This window comes from Musa acuminata, chromosome BXJ1-9 (assembly GCF_036884655.1).
Source record: "Musa acuminata AAA Group cultivar baxijiao chromosome BXJ1-9, Cavendish_Baxijiao_AAA, whole genome shotgun sequence".
NCBI lineage: Eukaryota > Viridiplantae > Streptophyta > Magnoliopsida > Zingiberales > Musaceae > Musa > Musa acuminata.
This window is the reverse complement of record NC_088335.1, coordinates 9,743,553-9,765,648: the sequence shown is the minus strand read 5'-3', so window position 1 is coordinate 9,765,648 and position 22,096 is coordinate 9,743,553. Positions and strand designations below refer to the sequence as shown.

General features: G+C 37.3%; 2 protein-coding genes across 2 annotated transcripts; both read left to right on the top strand.

The window, feature by feature from the left end:
* Nucleotides 1-77: 77 nt before the first annotated feature.
* On the top strand, nt 78-13,507 carry LOC135593110 (DEAD-box ATP-dependent RNA helicase 29-like). Its single transcript, XM_065082930.1, has 11 exons — nt 78-568; nt 1,672-2,833; nt 3,012-3,069; nt 4,064-4,165; nt 6,225-6,270; nt 8,892-8,968; nt 9,129-9,181; nt 10,599-10,680; nt 10,763-10,819; nt 11,349-11,481; nt 13,017-13,507. The coding sequence occupies exons 1-11, from the start codon at nt 118-120 to the stop codon at nt 13,214-13,216; spliced, it is 2,421 nt and encodes an 806-aa protein (XP_064939002.1). The 5' UTR covers nt 78-117; the 3' UTR covers nt 13,217-13,507.
* A 3,681-nt stretch (nt 13,508-17,188) lies between these two features.
* LOC103997938 (homeobox-leucine zipper protein HOX16) lies at nt 17,189-20,385 on the top strand. The gene is made up of 4 exons (XM_009419281.3): nt 17,189-17,706; nt 17,791-17,924; nt 18,438-18,677; nt 19,862-20,385. Exons 1-4 carry the CDS (start codon nt 17,604-17,606, stop codon nt 20,174-20,176), a joined length of 792 nt encoding a protein of 263 aa, XP_009417556.2. The 5' UTR covers nt 17,189-17,603; the 3' UTR covers nt 20,177-20,385.
* The last annotated feature ends 1,711 nt before the right edge of the window (nt 20,386-22,096 follow it).

The window sequence follows — 22,096 nt, the reverse complement described above, 5'->3', positions numbered from 1 at the left end:
ACGAACCAAAACGGTGTGATCTAAGTCGGACCGCTGTTTCTTGGCTTAAGTATGAGCTAACTTGGCCTCAACGAAAACCCTACTCGTCCCTCCGCTCACCTGCCTCCTCTCGCTCCCATGGCGAGAACGGGCCAAAAAACCCCAAGAAAGCCGGTAGAGACCCGAGAAAGATTCACTGTGGCGGACGCGGAGGAGGAGATGGCGGCGATGGTGGGGGTAAGCTCCAAGGCGGAGCTGAAGCGGCGGATGAAAGAGATCAAGAAGGCCAAGTCCGGTGGCTTCGAGTCGCTCGGCCTCTGCTCTGAGGTCTACCGCGGGGTCAAGCGGAAGGGATACCGGGTGCCCACGCCGATCCAGCGCAAGACCATGCCCCTCATCCTCTCCGGGGCTGACGTCGTTGCCATGGCCCGCACCGGGTCCGGGAAAACCGCCGCCTTCCTCGTCCCCATGCTTCAGAAGCTCCGGCAGCACGTGCCGCAGGCCGGTGTCCGCGCCCTTATTCTCTCGCCCACCAGGGACCTCGCTCTCCAGACGCTCAAGTTCACCAAGGAACTCGGCAGGTTCACTGGTTGGTGTTATCGTCTACCCTTTTCTGTCTATTCCCTTTGTTTAACTCGTCGATCAGATGCCAGCGAAAAGATGCTGTTTTTTTCCCCAAAATGATGCAAGATTTCTGAAATAACTGGAAATTGAGAATTTGGAATAGAAATAAAAACTGATAATGATGGTATGGGTCATCATTGGTGCAAGCAAGCTACTGTTTTAGTATAATAGTTAAATCCTAAGTACCTAATAAAAAGTTTGTCTTTAGATAGCTTGTGATGAAGAAATACCAACTTCTGAATGGTATTATAAGCACCAATTCATATTGTTGCGAAATTTGAGAATTAAAGCTCCCTACCATCATGACTATTGTACTAGTTATTTGAGTTGTAACCATGGGATGCAGTAAAAGTTTAGGGGGAAGAGCTGATTTGTTGCCTCAGAATGATAGTTTTTGTGGGAGACTTGGTTCATGGTAACATCATTAGTTGGAAATTGAACATTTACATAAAGGAAAAAAAAAGGACACGAGGACTCATTTGATTGCTTTTATGTTTAAATTGGATTTTTTTTCACTTTATAGGCCATTTTTGAAATCTTGTTTATCAATGTTTCATGTTTAAGTATGTCATTTCTTCATGAATCAAACTTTCTTCATTTGAAAATCATTATTACTATTTCTTTTGCACTTTTCAGGTCATATTCAGAATCATGTCTACTGTTCATGAATCAATTTTTTTTTCATTTGAACATTATTTTTAGCATTGGCAGTTGCAAGCAAGATGATTGGTACTAATTTCTTCCACATTTGAAGCAATTTTTTAATTCTATTACAGTACAAATGATAGAAAAACAGCAAAAAGAAAAGAACAAGACCTTTTTCAAACTGCACAATGGCTGCTTGCCATGATTCATTCAACTGCACAGTTGGATTTGTATGTTAATCATTTTATAAATTGCACAAGTATACACTTGAGCCTTTCTTGTTTTTACTCTTGATAGCAAAGGAAATGTGTAAAACTTTTAAAATATTCAATGTAACACATATTTTCATTGATTACTTTATCAATTCTTTCAATTTCTTGAAGTTCTCTATATTTTCACTTTATATGTTTCAATTCTCTGCAGATCTTCGCACCAGTCTATTGGTAGGTGGGGATAATATGGAAGATCAGTTTGAAGAGCTAGCACAAAATCCTGATATTATAATTGCTACACCTGGTCGGCTCATGCATCATTTGTCAGAGGTGGAGGGCATGTCTTTGCGTACTGTGGAATATGTAGTGTTTGATGAAGCTGACAGTCTCTTTGGTATGGGTTTTGCTGAGCAGTTGCACAAAATTCTTTCACAGCTAAGTGATATGCGCCAAACTTTGCTTTTCAGTGCTACCATGCCAAGTGCACTTGCGGAGTTTGCCAAGGCTGGTCTGCGTGACCCGCAACTTGTAAGACTTGATTTAGACACCAAGATTAGCCCAGATCTTAAGCTGATGTTCTTCACATTGCGTCATGAAGAGAAACTTGCTGCTTTGTTGTACTTAGTCAGGGAACATATCAGTTCTGATCAGCAGACCTTGATATTTGTTAGTACTAAGCATCATGTGGAATTTCTGAATATTCTCTTCAGAGAAGAGGGTATTGAACCTTCCATTTCCTATGGTGATATGGATCAGGATGCCCGAAAGATTCACATTTCAAAGTTCAGAGCAAGGAAAACTATGCTGTTAATTGTGACAGATGTTGCTGCAAGGGGCTTAGACATTCCCTTGCTTGATAATGTTGTGAATTGGGACTTCCCTCCAAAGCCTAAACTTTTTGTCCATAGAGTTGGTCGAGTAGCTCGTGCGGGTCGGACGGGTACTGCCTATTCTTTTGTTACAACAGAGGATATGCCTTACCTATTAGACCTTCATCTTTTCCTATCAAAACCACTTAGACCTGCCCCTAGTGAAGAGGAAATTCTCAATGACATGGAGGCAGTATACTCAAGGATTGATCAAGCACTTGCAAATGGAGAAACAATATATGGACGTTTTCCTCAGCCAACTTTAGATCTTGTTTCAGAAAGAGTCCGGGAGGTTACTGATGGAAACACAGAACTAATCTCATTACAAAATGTGTGTGCTAATGCCTTTCGATTATATTCTAAGGGAAAACCTTTACCTTCGAGGGAATCCATTAGAAGAATAAAGGATCTACCTCGTGAAGGGTTGCATCCTGTCTTCCGAAGCATCCTGGGATCAAATGAACTAGCAGCACTTGCTTTTTCTGAACGATTAAAGGCATTTAGGTAAGTTTCGTAATGCTCTTGTATTTAATATCCATCTTCTGATTCTGTATATACTTGCTTGTTTAATAAGTTTATTCTTTCTTTTTGGGAAAAAAATCAAATGAGGAAGAATGAAATGAATTTGCTGCTTTATATATGTATAGTGTTTAGATTTGTTCTTACTGGTTTAACATTCCAGGCCAAAGCAGACCATATTAGAGGCTGAAGGGGAAGCTGCAAGGTCAAAAAATGCACAAGTAATAGCATGTATTTCATTTACTTCGAGAAGTGATTTAACATAATATGCCGATGATTTATATATATTCTTTTATGTTGCATTTATCTCTCTCTTGTTATTTTTCTGTAGAATTTTCTATGATCAAGCAACCTAGCATCATATTTTCATAATGATTTCCTATCTAAGTAGGTTGAAGGCTTGCAAGAACCAAGGATATATTGGTCAGGGTGAACTTTGAATTAGTTGAGCAACAAAGTGAACAACAACAAATCAATTATTAATATCCATCACTCAAAAGTTAAATTGTCATGTATTATCAATGAAAATCATCTAACTTTTAGATAAGAAGATGCAAAGCTTCTTTGTAGATAGGGAACTAGGGTAGCAACAAATGTGAAATAAGAGACTAAGGAAATGCCCTCCTTGCTCTCCTTTCCTTCTCTTCTATTTCTTTTGTTTGTCTATTTAGTATTTGTTCTATTATTTTCTGATGTCCCTTCTAAGATTTGCTGAAAATATTAAGGAAACATAAAATATTTTTCCCGCAAATTGGATTGGCCAGATATTTAGAAATCATATTTACATCATTGTTCCTACCAGAACCAAAATGTTAAGCAGTATTGGCAAATAGAAGAAATACGATGTCTTACTACTAGAAATTCATGGAATTCAAATTAAACATGAAGCAAAAAGCACATATTTGATGTTTATGGAGAATATCAAGCATGCATGTTGATTTTTGATAAATTTGCATTCCCACCAGAAATCAAGGATGACAGGTAATGACCGTAGAATTTGTGTCTTTGATAGATTTTACAGGTAAGTTGTTAGGATTTGTGACTTTTTGCCATTAGTGAGCTTCGCATATCTTGCCTTATAGTTTTATTTTCTTGTTGTCCTTGTCAGGGATTAAAGTATTACAAGTTTATATAATCGCTGTCTTTTGGAGTTCTACAGTTACGATTTAGGAAGTAGCATCTTTTTTGTCTTTATACTTGGCTTATCTGTCATAGGGTTCCAATCAATGGCTTGAAGTGATGAGGAAAAAGAGAGCAGTTCATGAGGAAGTGATCAAATTGGCCCATCAGAAACATTCTGTTGATGATGCATCAAAGGTGAACCTTTATCTGTCTGAATGATAAAGCTGACTTCATAAGTTCCAAGAATGTTGCAATTAGAACTGTGAACATTACTTCATATGCAGGCTGAGTATTATTTGTCAACATCTTTGCGTTGGGAGAGATATTTTTATGGTTATTGGCTGCTAGGTTGCCGAGTGGGTGTTAACTTATTGAAAAATCAGTTATATTTGTTAGATGATGATGTCTTTTAGTTGATGATGGTCTCAATTGTCATACAAAACTATTGATTGGTATAGCTCAGTTTTAATTTAGCAAAGCTGCTAGATGGCATATGAAAAAAATCCTACTGGTATTGCTGGCAACTTAGAAGCCGGTGACTGTTAACCTTGGGTAATGGTAGATTAACTGAATGTATTTGCGCGCTACCACATGTCCTTAAATTACTACCAAAACATAACATTATTACAATGAAAAGTCCATTTTATGGTTTATTTGCAGATGAAAATTAGGATGGTAAATTTAGAGGGGATATTACAGTAGCAACTTCATCAGGACTTGCTTGTAAAGTAGAATTGTGATGATAGTATGCTGACAAAGCAGCAATACTTACCTTATCTATGCTGGTTTTCTTAATTGCCTTGTAAGTATAGATGAATAAATAGAATTATCTATGGGTTCATTTATTGGTGAACTAATCAATATAAATGGCTGGAACATCAAGTTGCTTCTTGCATGAGAGTGTCAGAAATATGTTTCAATTTTTGGTAGGACTTCTCACTAAAGTTAGTGCATCATTTTGTTGTTGGACAAACAAGTAATTAGTGAAGGAAAACCTGTTGCAGACAGAATGTGTTTCAATCGTTGAAGAAAGCTCTGGTCTTCTGCTAATGCCTTGGTCCTCCCTTGTGCTATAGCAAATGAGATGATGTTTATATGTTTGGAAAGCATTTGTAATTACAAAAACAGTTAAGATTAGTTGATTGCAATCATCTAATGACTTGGGTTAAGATCTGCAAACCTGCTTGGAGTTATATTGAATTGGTTAACTCAAGCAAAATCACTTGCCTACCCCTCACCTCTGTATCCAAATATGATTCTTGTCCGAAAGTTGTTGTTGCCGAATCCATTGATCAATCAGGTATGGGCACAGAGAAGTGAAGCCTTCTCCTGTATGTCTGCTAGTTAAGAAAATAAAGAGAAAAGAAATTCTAAAACCAAGCATAATTTTGCAACCATGGTGACTCTATCTGCAATCTTTTCTTGGCCTCATGATATCCTATTGCCAGCATAACTAGTTTGAGGTTGAAGAGAATTGTCTTTTTATAAGCATGCATCGAAAGGTTAGCTTCACTCTCATCATATGGGCTCAGTCAAAAACCTTGCTTAGATAAAAACTGCAAAGGATAGCTTGATTTGGTTTGGAAGCTATTTTTGCAATGAGACTTAAAAAATATATAGAAGTATGAAAAGTGACATATTTTGAAGAAAAAATAACAAATATAAAATTTTGATGCAGAAAAGGGAAAAACAATTTTAATTTTTGTATGCATCATGGTTGCGAAATGTAATCAGTGGATAATTTCGTGGCATGCTTTATGATCCATAAATTGATGAAGTATCAATGTAAACTAGATGAAGGCATGGTGCAGTTAGCAATTAGAAATATATTTCTTCAGGGCAAGTTAATATTTTTAATGAAAAATGAACATAAGTTATTTGAGGGCCATGCTGATCATCTTGCTTGCAATGCTTCGCAAGTTCAGAACGAACGAGAAGATAACATTACTGTTTTTCTGGTAGTTTCAGGTATGACACTCGTAATTTCATGTGCTAGGTCATGCATAATGACACCTGAAAGGGTTAGGGTGGATGGATTGAAAAGATTACAGTTTTTGTGTGCATGCATCTATTAATATATGATTTGGAAGTCATTTCTCTACATTGTCGTTTAGCGTTTAACATGTATTGTTATTTATTATGTCAAATCTGATTGGAGGGAAAATTATGCTTTTTCTCACCATCCTTTTCTATGGAGAATCGCTGTAACCTTGTGCTCAAATATTAGGTCTTGTTTGTCCTTTTTGAGATGCAGGGGATGGAGGCTGCAAAAGAATTGTCAGTAGACTGGATGGAAAAAGGTTCTCTTCCTCTTGCTCTTGTTATGTTCATTCATTATGGCACATAGGTTTCTATAATTACTTTTTCAACTTTATGTCAGCTACTCAAACTAGATTAACATTTAATAGTAACATCACTGATCTGGAGGCTTGTAAGATTAAGTTCTAATATAATCTTAATGGAATCTGAATCCTTTTTTTGGAATCAATTCAGCAGTAGGATAGCAATTATAGGTACCAATAGCGAGAAAATTTAAAAAGAACATGATATATTATAAGGGTTGTGTGTATTGGTCCAAGTATGTGGTATGTGCTGTTTTTGGTGGCTTGGTGGAGGTGTTGGAAAATTAAAAATTTTGTTAACCGGCACCTTTTGTGGGGTTACAGGCACAAAAGGTTTGACCTCTTGATGCCAAATGAGTTCAGATGTCGAATTAAAGATAATATAAAAGTTGACTTAAAGTTCTCTTTGGATCATCTAGTACTGGTGGATTCCAAAAATCATCACTTAGGTCCCATCTAGATGCCTTTCTTTTATTGGGCTGAACTAACCATTGCAAGTATCATTTACTTGTGATTTATTATATTGGTTGTTGTTCAATTCAATCCACCTGTCGTTTCACCAGTTGTGATTTGGATTAGATTGGCTCCAGGTGCACCATACTAGAGCTGGGATGCTCTTTTAATTTTATGTTCTAGAATCTAGAGTCTGAAATCTTAAAGAATTCTCAACCAAGATTAGGTTGTACATGCCATATTGCCCTTTGTGAACTGGTAAGTGCTATTCTGAAGAGTTATCATTTATTTTGAAGTTTGTCCTATTTTTCCTTCTTTCTTCCTTCCACTACTTCATGTACACCGTTCTGCCACCTGGCCAGTTGCAACTGGAAACTTACAGTAGCTCTAGGAGGGTTGGCTGATACATAACAAGGCCTGTGTGGCTGCCAGCACATAGCAGAAACTGTAGCAATATGGTCACAGGCTCATGCCTTTGACAATAGCACCACCCACCACCCACCCATTCAACTCTCTTTTATTCTCTCACTTTGTTTCTTTTTTGTCCCTTTAATCTTTGTCTTCTCCCATAGTTTCCCTTCCCATTTTCTTTTCTTTTGCCCAGCATTAAGACCCCCAGTGAACTCGCATTCAATATTCTCTCTTCCAAGAATTTATATCTCAGTTCCTTACCAGTTTTGTTAACTTATTGGACTGGTAGATAACATTGTAGTGAAAAAAATACAAACAAATTGTGATGTTTTAGTTTTGAGCTATATGTTTCAGTGTAGACCAGTGAACACTCATCCGTATAGACCGGTATGGTCAAGATATAAAACCTTGTTCTCTCGACACCGACTATGATCTTGCAACCCTGCAAATGTGCAACAAGATAAAGTGTAAGGCGACGAGAGGAGAAATTAAAAAGTAGGGATGATAAAGAATACAGAAAAGGGAATATTTAGGAATCAACATAGGCTAAAAAAGAAGACAGAAAAGAAATTTATTAATTTCCAAAAAGCATTTGTGAAATTTATTTGGGTGTAACGTGATGATTGTATTTCTTTATGTTTAGCCATTTCTTTTCTTGAGATTTTTCCTTTTTTTCTAGGTTTTACTGGCACTCTTATGTGACTCGCCATGTGAATGACACATAATGTGCTAGTTGATTGGGATTTAAGAGGAACACTGCAAATGTCAATCCCAAGTCTGATTGAAAAAAAATGGAGGGTTACATTATGTCATTGATAGCAACTATGATAGATATCAATGAACATGGATCTCAGTTTGCTGATGATTTTGTATTAGTTGACGAGAGTTTAAACAGAATTTATTCTAAACTTGAGTTACAGAGGAAATCCATATAAATTTTTCTAAGGTTGTGTACATTAAGTAGGACTAAAATATTTAGAAATAAGTAAGTTGGATGAACAAGAAGTTTCACTAAGTAAAAGTTTTAGGTATGTTGGATTAATTATTCAACAAGATGAAGAAATGGATGAAGATATTATTGATAGAGTAAAAACAAAATTGATTAAAATGACAAGAGACTTTAGGAGTCCTATGTGATCATTAGGTATCTTTGAGATTAAAAAATTATAAAATATTTATGAGACTAATAATGTTTTATGGATCAAAGTGTTGATAGTTAAGAAATAACATATAAAAAAATTTGTGTTACTGATATTATAATGCTCAGGTGATGTATAGAGGCAATAGGAAATATAAGAAAGGAACAATTTTTGTGAACAATTAGGTATAGATTTATTCAATAGAGGGTAAAATGAAGAAAAATTGTTTAAGATTGTATGGTGTCTAGGAGATTTACAGATGCAATAGCTAGAAGAGGTGAAATGAGAAAGACTTAAAAAAACTAATTTAAGGATTTAAGTACTCTTAATTTGACGAAACATATGATTGTTTATGGATCTCAATGCCGATAAAGAAAACCATGTAGCTGATCCAAAATTATTGGGACTTTACACTTTGTTGTATTTTTTAAACTTTTCTAATTTAATCTTTGATCACTGAGCATATATTGCTTTTAGTTACTTTTTCTTGGTATGTGCCAGATTTAATGTATGTTAATGATAGATAGTTATATGGTTAGTGTTTAATTTTGTTTCTTTGGTATTTTGTAATATTAGATATCTGTTGTGCAAAAAGAAAGGTGTCAAATTTTAAGGATGACGAATATTATATAAGTTCTGTTCCCACAAATCAGGTATATTTTTCATCCTTATCTAGTTTATTATTGAGAATGTTTCGTGCGCTTCTTCTTTATGCTATTTGCAGCGATGTGAATTATAAGAGCTTATATCTAAACCATCTTCATGTGAACTTCTACACAAATAATTAGACATTTCATGTCACTACTGTTACAGCATTTGGAGGCAGGATTGTCAGTAAAGAATGATGAAGGCTTTGGGTCAAGCAGGTATCACAAATTTTTTGTTGAATAAATGTTTCTCCTCAGTTGATCTGCCATCTTTATTTGTAGCTGAATTTATGTTGGGAAATACTCAATCAGTCACTTGTTACGCTAGTTGAATCTGCACTTTTACACCAGGAATAAACCAAAACAGTGCAATGGATTGTCAAAATAACTCTTTTTTTAGCATGATTATAAGACTCAGAAGCATCATCTTTGGCAACTGCTGATCATTATTATCTTTTGTTTGAAGTTAAAAGAGAATGATATTGGGTGAATATCTCATCCAGCAGGGACTTGATCAATATTTACAATATTTCTCAGTATGGTATATGGTACAGATGGTACTTACCGGTCCGAAAGCTTACCAGTATGCAGGATCAGGGTAAACTGGGCAGTATGCCCGATACATGGCCTTTATGTAGGGCCTGTACCACCTGGTACTCTCGACACATAACCCATACTGCTCGGGACAGGGCCTATATTAACTGGTAAAAGGTGGTACAGGCCTTGTACCAGGCAGTTTATTTCTTTTGTTTTTCCAATCTTTTTTCAGGATTTTTTCAAAACTTGGTATATACCGGCAAACTGTCACTTGATACACTGGTATGGACCAGTATGGAACCTACTCTGAGCCCTGACCAGTATACTATTGGTATACAAAATTGTGATCCTTAGATTTAATTATCCTGAAATGAATCAGAAATACAGAAAAGTTCACCACAAAGATCAATGATGAGATCCACTTATTTGACTGGTTAAATAATACACTATAGAGCAAGCACATTGGATAACATTAACAGTCACAACCTACTTCCAGTGTTGAAGACAAGTTGCATAAGCACACATTGGCTTGGGTTATATAATGTCTCCTATTCATACTTACTGATTTTGTTGTGCAGACCGTTCAAGAAGTCATTTCTGTTTCCTGGCACAGAATCATGCCTGTATCTTTCTGACATAGTATAGTTCAAAAGTATGTTGGTACCTCCAACATTTGTCAGCTATGTTATTATTAGTGACAGTCAATCTTCAATCTCATCACCTTCTTATTCTCAATAGAATTTCACGTCTACATGAATGAAGATTTGAAAAAGGTTATTAGGCTTCCTAAAATTTCCATTTTATTACTCATCATGAAATTCCTAAAGATCTATTCTTGGTGATTTTTCCTTACCATACTTCTGAGGCTGATGAATATCAACTAGCTTTTAAGATTTAATCATTATGTGAAAAGGGAAAAGTTTTACTTAATGTGCTTTCAAAACTTATTGATGACTGCTGAGAACTGAGAAATCTTCCTATCTGTTGGCATGAAAGATGGAGCCTTTTATTGCTTTAATGCACTGGTGCTGTTGTTGATGTTTTCAATGGATGGAGGTCTTTCACTTTATTTTCTATAATGATATTAGTATCTATGCAGATTGGATGCTGCTGTTCTTGATCTAGTTGGAGATGATAGTACTGGTCTGCAGAAGCAAAAATCTCAATATCATTGGGACAAGGTATTCTTTTGATGACACAAGGAGCGTGTTTATCATTTTTTCTGAAAGATATTTACTTTGTTTTTCCTATTTTTGGTTTTAGAGAAGCAAGAAGTATATAAAATTGAACAGTGGGGACCGTGTCACAGTTTCGGGCAAGGTATGATGGTTCTTGTTCCTACAGATTTCACATGGTGCATGGTATTTCCCATCTTGGATTGCCGATCAATGACTACTAAATTTAAATTAGATGTATTTTAGTTGCTGTATTATAATGCAACTCTGATATGTCTATTTTGTCAATGCGGACCTGTCTGTGTAACTTCTTGTGGCTGTTTCTGCATCAGTTCTCTTGACGTGCCTCTTCCATTGCTGTATTGTTGGTTTCAGTCTTTTTAGGTCAAGTTTAAACAACACATACTTTGCATGGAGCAACATCCTTATTGGTTCATAAGTTTTCAAGTGCTCTTGTTACTAAAGTGATAATGCTTTAGCAGAAGTTTGTTTTATACTGTTCAGTTGTTCTATTTTTACCTTGTGTACCTGTGGATATTTTCTTGATAAGGATTACATGTTTCATAAGTTTGTCAACTCCATTTTATCTACTTCTGCATAGTTACATATTGTTTAGTTTATAACTACATATAGATGAAGCCACATATTGATTAATGGATCTCCTAATGCATTAGATCAAGAACGAAAGTGGTGCAAAAGTTAAGGCTGACAAAACAGGGCTATACAAGAAATGGAAGGAACGCTCCCATCAAAGGATCTCTCTTGGCGGAATGGAAAAAGACAATTTGCAGGAGGGTGGGTTAGCAGGTAATGCAATTCATTATTTTTGGTTAATTGTCAATACCTATTGGTTTGTCAACCACAAAACTAATAACATTCAATCAAGAAATGGAGATTATTTGATGGTCTAAAAATGCAAAAAAAAAGTTTTTTATATATTGGATCTGTTATCTGTCACTGAGAGATGAAAAACATATCACTATCCCTAAGAGTGGGATGGTACAGTGGTGCTACTAATATTTTTGTATTTGGCCACTTACACTTTTTAGATCATGATCAGTTGTTTGGATCATATTGAAATATTCTGAAAATCGTAAATTTTTGGATGAATGCGTTTTTCATTGTTCATTTTTTGATAGTTCGATTAATATCAAAATTTATTCAAAAGACATTTTTGCTCTTAAATATATTGAATGTCATAGATTATGTTCATCTTTCAACATGAAATCCAGTGATAGATCTTGAGGTGATAGTATTGATACCTCAATTCTCGCCATTGGATTGTAGTTCAACCATTGGATACACACATGCATATATATATATATATATATATATCTGTGTGTGTGTGTGTGTATCTGTCTTGGACTCATCAAATGTTCTCCATTCTTCTTAACATTTGGTACCAAGCAAGGTTTCAAATAACGGTTGGTACAGATCAGTATTATAGGTCTGACAAAGGACTGGCATTAGACCATATGGTCTGGTTTCTGTTAGTATTATTTCTTTTTGGTTAGTACTGGGTTGCATTGGTTAGTATACTACTTGGTATAATTGGTAATGTACTGGTTCAGTAGATCACAGAAACTGGTATTCATCAGAACGTTGGTAATAGGCTACCGTTGACCCACCTGAGTTGCAGCCTGTTGAGGAGCAACTTCTAGAACCATGACATGAGTTTGGACTGCTACTGTGTGAATCAGCATGGTTTGTTGAGTTTGCAGCAAACCAGCACTTGGTTGGCATGCGCAGACACACACAAACAGGACCAATGTCTCTGGCATGGATTAGTACAGCTGGCATGCATGATTGATGCTGTTGAAGTTGTATACAGTTCTTGAGAGTCATGATGGATTTCCAAGAGTAGTTAATAAACTAAGATTATGATTGTTCTTTATTTATATTCAAAGAGGGTCTGTTTGACTGACCCATTAAAATCTGCTTTTTTGATGACATGATATGTTGTCTGCCTTGAGATAAAAAAATGGCTTTCAGATCTTCTAGGCCACCTGTTACACAATGAGTGATGAGGGAAAAGTGAAGTTTGTCAGGAACATAATTGGAGGGAAAATCTCGGTCATTAAATAGTGTTATCAGCCTAAATTCTTTTAATGCTTTCCTGTCTCTTGCTCATACTGACTTCGAGATCTAGTCCAAGGGGACACCCTTACAGTAGGGTTTCACAGGCAGTTTTTTTCTTGTAGTTATTTGTATGTTTACTTTCTTGATAGTAGTGTCTTTGCTATAAATCATTTATGGCTTGAAAGTTTCTTTTCCTGCATTCTTCTTGCAAAATGTCTCATTTTTTTGAGACTCTAAGACTGAACTTTTTTCTTTCTCCATAGAGAGAGGAAATAAGCAGCATTATAAAGGTAAAAGGAAGCGTTGGTCTGTTCCCAATGCTAATGTGCCATCTGAGCTAAAAGACCCTGAGCAAGTGCGCAAAGGAAGACAGCAGAAGGCCAATAAAATTGCTCATCTGAAAACCAAATCATCGAAAGGGAAGAGATTCAGTAAACAGAAGCGTGGTAAGAGAGAAAGGTGAATGATTTTTAAAACAGCTCAATCAGAGCCTGCAGTATGTATGTTGTGCCAATATGGCTGATGAAGTTGCTCACCAATTTTGTTTTATCCTTGTAAACCCAAGTATATTTAGATTTCACTCTATAGATCAGCACAGTCAACCCTAAATAGTTCTGACGCAATTACTGAGCAGCAATTGTCCTTGGAACCATCTGAGCTGGCAAAAGAGAGATGGTGCAAATAGTGAGAACACTGTAGCCAAGGTTGCAATCCAGTTTTGATTTATTCTTATAAGCTATATCTTCTTTATTTCTTTCCTGCTTTGCATCTTAGATTACTCTCGGTTATAGTCATGTTTCTCTTATATCCTGAAACAAATATTGACATCACTTGTGCTACTATTGATATCCTCCTTGATGAGGCATGTCAAACCATCCATCTGACCACAGGTAAATTAGATTAGATAGAGAGAGGTGTTCAATCCTGCAGGCATGAGCTTGTTGATTCAACACCAAAGTCAACAAGATGAATCAGCGTTGACCTTGAAACCATGCAAATGCAAGAGTGATCATTTCTCAACTCCCAGTAATCACCATGGCGGAGAGAAAATGGTTAGTCAACTTGCTCTTCATTTACATACCTCTGCGACATAAACACACAAGCACTACTGGATTCATCCGACTCACCCTACTCCAAATCTAAAAGGCTTCCCGCTTGTGACTGGCTCATCCCATCACCGGCCGTATCAGCCTTTCCACTAGCTTTTGTTTCTATTCCTTAAGATATATTGTAGCAGCATGGCAACGATGTCCATCTTGTTCTGCTATGTAGAAAGCAGAAGAAAGATAGCGAATCCCTACTTTGTCACACGCAACGCAGAGGCTCGTGTCCTTTTCGACTCAAAAGATGCCACTAAAGAAAGAAGCAAACTTGCTTCTTTCCTCATCTTCCTCCTTAGTTTTAAGGTGAAGAATCATGCTGTATTAATTGGAATGATCAAGGTTTTAAATATCATAAAAAAACAATTGATGCGATAAAACTTGTAAACATATTGGGTCTTTTCCTGAAAAAGAACAAAAATATTTATTATGATATCAAAGCATATCATAAATTTGAATCGTGTATTTGTCCTCCTCTTTTATAATGTCTTAGTTAAAATTGCATCAATCACAAATCAACCAAATAGTTTAAAAGATATTCGAATTCAATACCTAATCGGGATTTAAAACCTTATCTATAACCTGGCTGGTAATGGGCATCATCTTACTAGTAGCAACAACATGGTGGTGGTGCCTAAAGAAAGAAGTGACATGGGAAACAGAGCTGTGCCACCTCCTGTGTGGTTCCCCAGATTCCATATGGGTTAATGGGGGAGGGAGCTTAATTAATGCAAGTCCCATGGTACTTGTTAGCATCACTACTTTGCTTTGTTGGTAGGAGAGAGGAGACACACCAAGTTGTGTGTGCAGTAGAGAAAAAAGGAGAGGAAGATTCTCCACCACTTTAGACACCTACATAGAATATGAATTCAATGCCTCACTCGATCCAGTGGCAAGTTGAGAAGGCAGTCCTTCCTAAATGTGATGGCACTGTTCATATATGCCTTTCTTCCTCTACAGATGACAGGTGAGGTTGGACCATGCAAGCTGGGGATGACATCTGAGGTGCAGATGGAACCAAAACCCTAAAAATGTCACTCATTGCACGCTTCAGAGCACCAGTCTCTAGAGACCCACTTCGTGATGGTGAAGTTTATACTCCATGGGATGAGATTGAAGTTTGAGATGCCTGAGATAGTTATCTCTGAAACAAAATAGGGTTTAGATCAGTAAGAATCATAGTGAACTGGTCCAAGAGAAAATAGCCTGCTTTCCAGCAAAAGACTTGTACATGAAACCTTTTGCTTTTTCTTCCTTTGCAGTTTATCTTCTTCTTGATCATGAAACCTTTTGCTTTTTCTTCTCAACATGTTGGAAGTTGATATATACTGCTGCAAAATTAGCAACCTTGTCATCTTCTACTTTCCATACTTCAATCAGTATCTCCTTCAGCTGCTAAAAAACCTGTTTGTAATGTCATCATCAGCTTGTTTGCACATCAGAGTTTGAGGAACTATCAAATTGGAGCTTCCAAGCTCAATCATTCAAGCATGAGAGAGAGAGAGAGAGAGAGAGAGAGAGGTTGGCTCAACTTCCAGGAAGCTGCATGCCCTACTCTCCCACATCCATAACATGAGTGCAGTAATAGTTTATTAGAAGGTGGTACACAGTCCTCCACCAACCTCCCTCTCCCCATGTGCTGCTCCGACATGGGGTGCGTCCATCCTTTTCTCGGTGGGGCCGCACGAACACCTGTCTAAAGGTACCGCCCTGATAGGTGGGGCCTAGTGGGGCCCCTCCTCCTTGGCTTCATCTTGGTGGTGACTTCCATATCCCCCACCTCACCTCGACTTGTTTACAGATAAGCTTCTCTAATACTACGACTCATTTGAAATCCTTGTGCTGCCCCCTCCCATCTTGCCGTGTCTCATATAGTATATGTCAAAAGGAGAGTTCGTATGTAAAGGCAATAATGTGATGATTACTCCCTTCTTAAGCTGATAAGAAGTTATGGCATAAGTCCATGGGATTATAATTTGTTGGGCTTCATCGTATGAGGAAAAAAATAATTTTATTTCAATAAAAATTCAAAAAATATATATATATAAACAAGTGTAATGAAGATGATATATCCTTTTCTTAATATATTTTAAAAATAAAAAATATTATATTAAATGACGAGATCTATCTCTTGTAAAATAATATATTAATCGATCGAATTATCTCAATAGATACTTTTTTAATTGCATTAATTATGATAATATATTAAGAGAAAACAAATTTCCCTAGAAGAATATAACAAGAAAATTTGTGGTTGACTATATGAAACTTGGAGGTGCATATAACCACATAAATATATGTGTTGGTTGAAACCTAGTGAAGAAAGTTAAATGCACAAACCACACAAGTAGAATGGTTTCCTTTCTTTAACAAAAAGAGTAAATGCATAATTATTTTTCACCAAGGATTTTAATAATTTTTTTCTTAAAATTAAAAAAGAAAAATTACGTGTAAACCTCTGTGTTACATGATGAATACATGGAACATGGTGATTGGACATCAATCTAAAATAAAAGTTTATGCTAATAAGTTAAGAACAACACCTATTATATATACATATACATACATATACATATACATATACATACATACATACATACATACATACATACATACATACATACATACATATATATATATATATACATATATGCATATACATATATATTTACATATATATACATATATATACATATATGTATATGTATATATATAAATATATACATATGTATATGTATATGTATATATACATACATATATACATATATGTATATATATGTATATATATATATATATCGCTTTTATATTAATTATTTATGAACTCTAAAGAAATCCCTAAATACCAAGATTTAAATATTTTCATTATATGAGTTTTTAAAAGTGTGGCAAAGAGAAAAAGTAAAAGAGCCCAAAAGAATATAATCACAAACATTAATATACATGATATTTATGGGATTCATTAATATTTTTTTAGGACATATGTAGCCATATTTTCAGGTACAAAACTATACCATTATTGATAAAAATTGAATACAAGATCCATTTAAATATTTTTTTATTCAAAAATAATATAATATTATACATATTTATATAATAGTAGTTGTTCCAATTCATCATTTTGACACACATATTTGGCCACCCAATCCCTAAGCATTTCACGTGGCATTTGATTCCTTATGCCCACACCAGCTTGCCGTTATCCGCCGACAGCGCCGTATGGGCCGATCCGTCCCCGTTGCTTAAGTCGTGCCCCCTGTCGCCCGCGAAGTCCCACTCTCAAAGGGGTATTTTAGTCATTTTGTGCACAAGCCGTCTATAAAGAGCCGCTTCTACGCCCTTTTTAACTTCAGCCGCGAAGCTTTCCACCCCAAAAACAACGCGAAAGCAGAGGCGGCTCCTTGCGGCCGCCGGGAATCTCGAGCTTCGGCTAGCGTCTTCTCCCGGATCCTCCTTCCAGGTCGGCGTCTCCCGCCGGCGCCGAGGTGCTGCAGGTTTCGAGGCGGTCGGAACCCCCCGGCTGCGTTCGCCGCATGATGTGGTTTTCTCTCTTCCCGATGAAGGCGTCGACGCGGCTCCTCTGGAGTACCTCCTTCTTCCGCCACAAGACCGCTGCCGTCGCCTTCCTCTGAACCGGCCTACAAGCCATCCCTCTATAGATAGAGTCTGTATAGATATTGCTCCGCGTGGATACTGCTACCACTGTAGCTGACTTCGATCTCGCTGGCGACTACTCGGATCTGGGATCGGGCGATGGATCCTGCCCGTCTGATCTTTGATTCCTCCTCGTCGCACCGCCACCACGGGCAGCGGATGCTCCTCTTGGGAAGCGGCGGCGTTAGTCCGGTGTTCGGAGGTGAGCTTTAGGTTCTACAGTACTTATTTCCCATTATACCCTTGGTTTGAGGGTTGATCGAGAGGGGTATTTTCGGAATAAAAGGGGCGATATCGGCACTGACGGAGGGCGCGAACAAGCGGCGGCCGTTCTTCACGTCGCCGGACGAGATCCTGGAGGAGGAGTACTACTACGACGAGCAACTGCCGGAGAAGAAGCGCCGCCTCATGCCGGATCAGGTAGTAGAACGCCTCCTCTCTCCTCCATCTTCGATGCGGATAAAAGTGTTCACACTTAATGATCGTGTAAGTTTTTGCTGCTATCACTTCTCATTCACGCATAGCTAAATCCATCATCTTATGAATTCCTTATTTTGGATTTCGATGTGAGAACCGAGAAGAACATAATAAGAGCTAACAAATTTGTATGCGTTTGTCCAAGATCTGGTGTATAAAATGAGATAGCAGAGGAAGCATGACCACAATAGCATGTGTTTGATGTTATTCCCCCTGCCCATGTGACCTGCTGCATCACGTGTTGCTTGTCAGTTGCCATCAAATACTACATAAAACACATAATGGTTGATGCATGAAACACTCTGGGAAGATGCAAAAGCAGTTCCATGTGTTCTTGATGATGAAATGGTTGCCCTGATTGACCAACAATTAGCATATAATGATGAGATTGCATGACAAATGTTTGAGTTCTTATTGGTCATGAATGAATTTGACGGTGAGTGTTGAAAGTAAAAGGTACACTTACTGGAGCGGAGCTTCGAGGCGGAGAACAAGCTGGAGCCGGAGCGAAAGAGCGAGCTAGCTCGGAAGCTCGGCCTGCAACCGAGGCAGGTGGCTGTTTGGTTCCAGAACCGTCGCGCCCGGTGGAAGACTAAGCAGCTGGAACACGACTTCGATCGCCTCAAGTCCTCCTACAACTCCCTCCTCTCCGATCACGACTCCCTTCTCAAGGAAAACGACGGCCTCCGCTCCCAGGTAATCTCTCCCATCCTGCTCTGAGTTCTTTGGCATTCATTAATACTTTCCTCCTTATCTCTAATAAGAGTTTTTAGTTGGATAGTAATCAGGAATCTAAAGTATAACATTTATAAGTCTTGATATCATCTCATGTCCAAGTCACGTGTGAACGAACCCCAAGTATAACATTGAGAAAGGAAGACAAATATAGGGAACCCCAAATATAACATTGAGAAAGAAAGACATAGGATTCTAACTCATGATCTTCTTGTTCAGACCATAAGCTCTTAAGAAAAGACCTAATATGTTCAAACACTAAGATTGTTTCTTTGTGACCTGAAAATTAGTGCTCGAGTTGTAAAATAATTTTCTTAAATTAAAAGATCAAGATGCATATATTGATCAACCTGACGGGAGGAGCCTCATGCACACTGTGATCATCAATTTGTTCAATGTATAGATTAGTTTGGTAGAGTTACGCAGTGAAATCAACTGCTGTAACACCAACCAAGTATCCACCAAAGACTGACTAGGAATCAGGTTTCCTCGAGTTAAACCAAGGACCATTCTAGATATATTGTACAGTAGCTGTCTGAGGCCTCCGTCAACTGTGGAACTTGGAACCAACTGCTGCAACACCAACCAAGTATCCACCAAAGACTAACTAGGAATCAGGTTTCCTCGAGCTAAACCAAGGACCATTCTAGATATTGTACAGTAGCTGTCTGAGGCCTCCATCAACTGTGGAACTTGGAACCAACTGCTGCAACACCAACCAAGTATCCACCAAAGACTAACTAGGAATCAGGTTTCCTCGAGCTAAACCAAGGACCATTCTAGATATTGTACAGTAGCTGTCTGAGGCCTCCATCAACTGTGGAACTTGGAACCAACTGCTGCAACACCAACCAAGTATCCACCAAAGACTAACTAGGAATCAGGTTTCCTCGAGCTAAACCAAGGACCATTCTAGATATTGTACAGTAGCTGTCTGAGGTCTCCATCAACTGTGGGACTTGGGGCATGGCTAATGGCGGAGAATAATAAGCATTTGATTTCTTCCTTCTGCTCGGAGAAAAAGGAGAGAAATGCTTTTGTTCTTACCGCACCACTACGAGGAAGTGACCCTTGAAAGAGAGTGGCACTGTTCCTATTGCCCACGTACGATTCCTATACGTTCAACCTTCCCCTGTATCTTTCAGGTCATCTCATTGACTGAGAAGCTCCAGAGTAAGGCAGCAGCACTGATGGCCGCGGCTGCATCAGTCAATGATCCTGCGTCCCTGGGCGTCCCAAAAAAGGCCGAGGATAGGCTGAGCACGGGGAGCGGCGGGAGCGCGGTGGTCGACGCGAACCAGCTGCTGCACAGCAGCGAGGAGTCCTGTCTCCCCGATGGCTACCATAGCATGGGGCCGGTCGATGGCCGGGTGCACTCGGAGGAGGACGACGCCAGCGACGAGGGGTGCAACTACTATTCCGAGGAGGATGCTCAGCTAGGATGGTGGGTTTGGAACTGAGGAAAGTGAACACTGCTTTGCTCGTCCTCTCCTCCTCCTACTTCCCCTCTACCAAGTGTTTGTGGTTAAGTAACGTTAGGGTTGGTGGTGACTTCAATTTGTGCTTTGTGCTTTGTGCTTTGTGTCATGTTTGAATAGCTGGACTAAGTGGTTAAGAGATGAACACTATTTATCCTTGTGCTATTATATTCTCGTCATCTTCCTCTTGATATGGTCCTTATTTCCTGCTCATATACAATGAACTTTAAACCGTGCTGACATCCTCATTCTTCCTCTACAAGTATCTTGTTCTCTGAAAACCCTAATTACTGTGATGACAAGGGCCTGACTGTCACTTGGAGCTACTCCATTTGTTTTCTTTTGATGGCAATATAAGCAAAAGAATATTCTAAGGTGGAGAAAAAAGGCACTTATTTCCTTAATTAGTGAGGATATATCTTCAATAGTAATTGGACCTTGATGCAAAGAGACAATTTGATTCTATTAGTTGAATGGTCATTATCATGTCATTCTGCTGTTTTTTTGCTTGCCTCCATTCATCCTCCTATGTTAACTAATAATTGATTAAAAAAAGGACTATAATGTTTGACAAAATATTTGTAATATTGAGTATAATACTATGACTAATTGTATCCAATGTAATAGTCCTATAAATGTTTTCATCAAGACTAATCGAGACCTATATTTCAGATAGCCAATGGAGTTGGAGAAGGCAACTAATTGTTGCCTTCATTGCTGCAATTATTTTCTTCAATAAATTAACTATTTATATTAAAAAAATATTCATATATCAGATGATGAAGATGAAAAGAATAGTCTAATATTATTAGGGATCCAAAGAGTTAGATGATACATAGGTTTGACATATAGATTAATATCTTAAATTTTAAATTATGTTTATGTCTAATTCTATATATTTATTTCTGACCATCGAAAGGGTATATTAGAACTCTTACAACTTAGGTGTTCTCATGATTGTTTTTGGAGGATAAACATCAGATCTTGTTCTTAAAGGATACATATATGATCTTGTTCACCTTTGGTTTCTCTCTCTCTCTCTCTCTCTTGTTTTGTCTTGATTAGAATCCGAGATATTACCGTGATGACATATAAATACCATCAAAATATTTCTTTTTGAGGGAGGCCTCAGGCCTCTCTGTAGGTCTGTTTGTCTTCTAAAGGAACGACTTTGGATAATGAAAACAAGGATTAAAAGTAAAAAAATATTTGTTAAAATGAGAGGGAAAACAGAATCTCTGTGTGTTGCATTTGATTATTGGAGTCTGCTTAGACAAAAAAAATTGTATATAATTGAGTCTAGTTTTTGTGTTCCAATTAACTCAATCCTGTGAACAAATAAATATACATCAGCAGAACTTTTAAAACTCTTCTTTGATATTTTTTGAAGAATCATCTTTGATCTATTGGCACATCTAACTAAATTGCTACAATCCTTCATCTTGATTGTATAAAAAGTATATTTGGATACAAAGTTGGGATTAGTATGTATCTATTTTCACTCTTTACAGTCTTCATCCTCTCTATATTTGTTGTTTGGCACATAATGATCATTTTTATTGTTCCAAATAATCATTATGTTGTTGTTGAGGGCAACATTCTTTTAAGAGAAGAAGTTTGATTAAGCATTTGATAGTTCCATGTTAGCTCCATGTGAATGGTCTATTTTTTATAAAAGTAATTTTCATTTAAATCAGAAAAATATAGTAAGTGAGGTAGAGGAGATGCTTAGATCATTTTGTTAAAAAAAAAAAAAGGGAGCATCCAAAGGTTCTACCTAAAAAAAAGCTAATTGGTGAGTTGGGAGTTGGGTAATTAGAGATTCTTGATATAAAATTAATGATTAAAAATTAAAAAGTAGTTATAAAAAACTTGATATTCGAGATAATAGTTTTAAAGTAA

Excerpts from the sequence above, each read along its gene's own strand:
- LOC135593110 (XM_065082930.1), top strand. The coding sequence starts at position 118 with ATGGCGAGAACGGGCCAAAAAACCCCAAGAAAGCCGGTAGAGACCCGA. Across the intron at positions 569-1,671 it reads GGAACTCGGCAGGTTCACTG|ATCTTCGCACCAGTCTATTG; the intron begins GTTGGTGTTATC and ends AATTCTCTGCAG. Across the intron at positions 11,482-13,016 it reads GCAGGAGGGTGGGTTAGCAG|AGAGAGGAAATAAGCAGCAT; the intron begins GTAATGCAATTC and ends CTTTCTCCATAG.
- LOC103997938 (XM_009419281.3), top strand. The coding sequence starts at position 17,604 with ATGGATCCTGCCCGTCTGATCTTTGATTCCTCCTCGTCGCACCGCCAC. Across the intron at positions 17,707-17,790 it reads CGTTAGTCCGGTGTTCGGAG|GGGCGATATCGGCACTGACG; the intron begins GTGAGCTTTAGG and ends TCGGAATAAAAG. Across the intron at positions 18,678-19,861 it reads ACGACGGCCTCCGCTCCCAG|GTCATCTCATTGACTGAGAA; the intron begins GTAATCTCTCCC and ends TGTATCTTTCAG.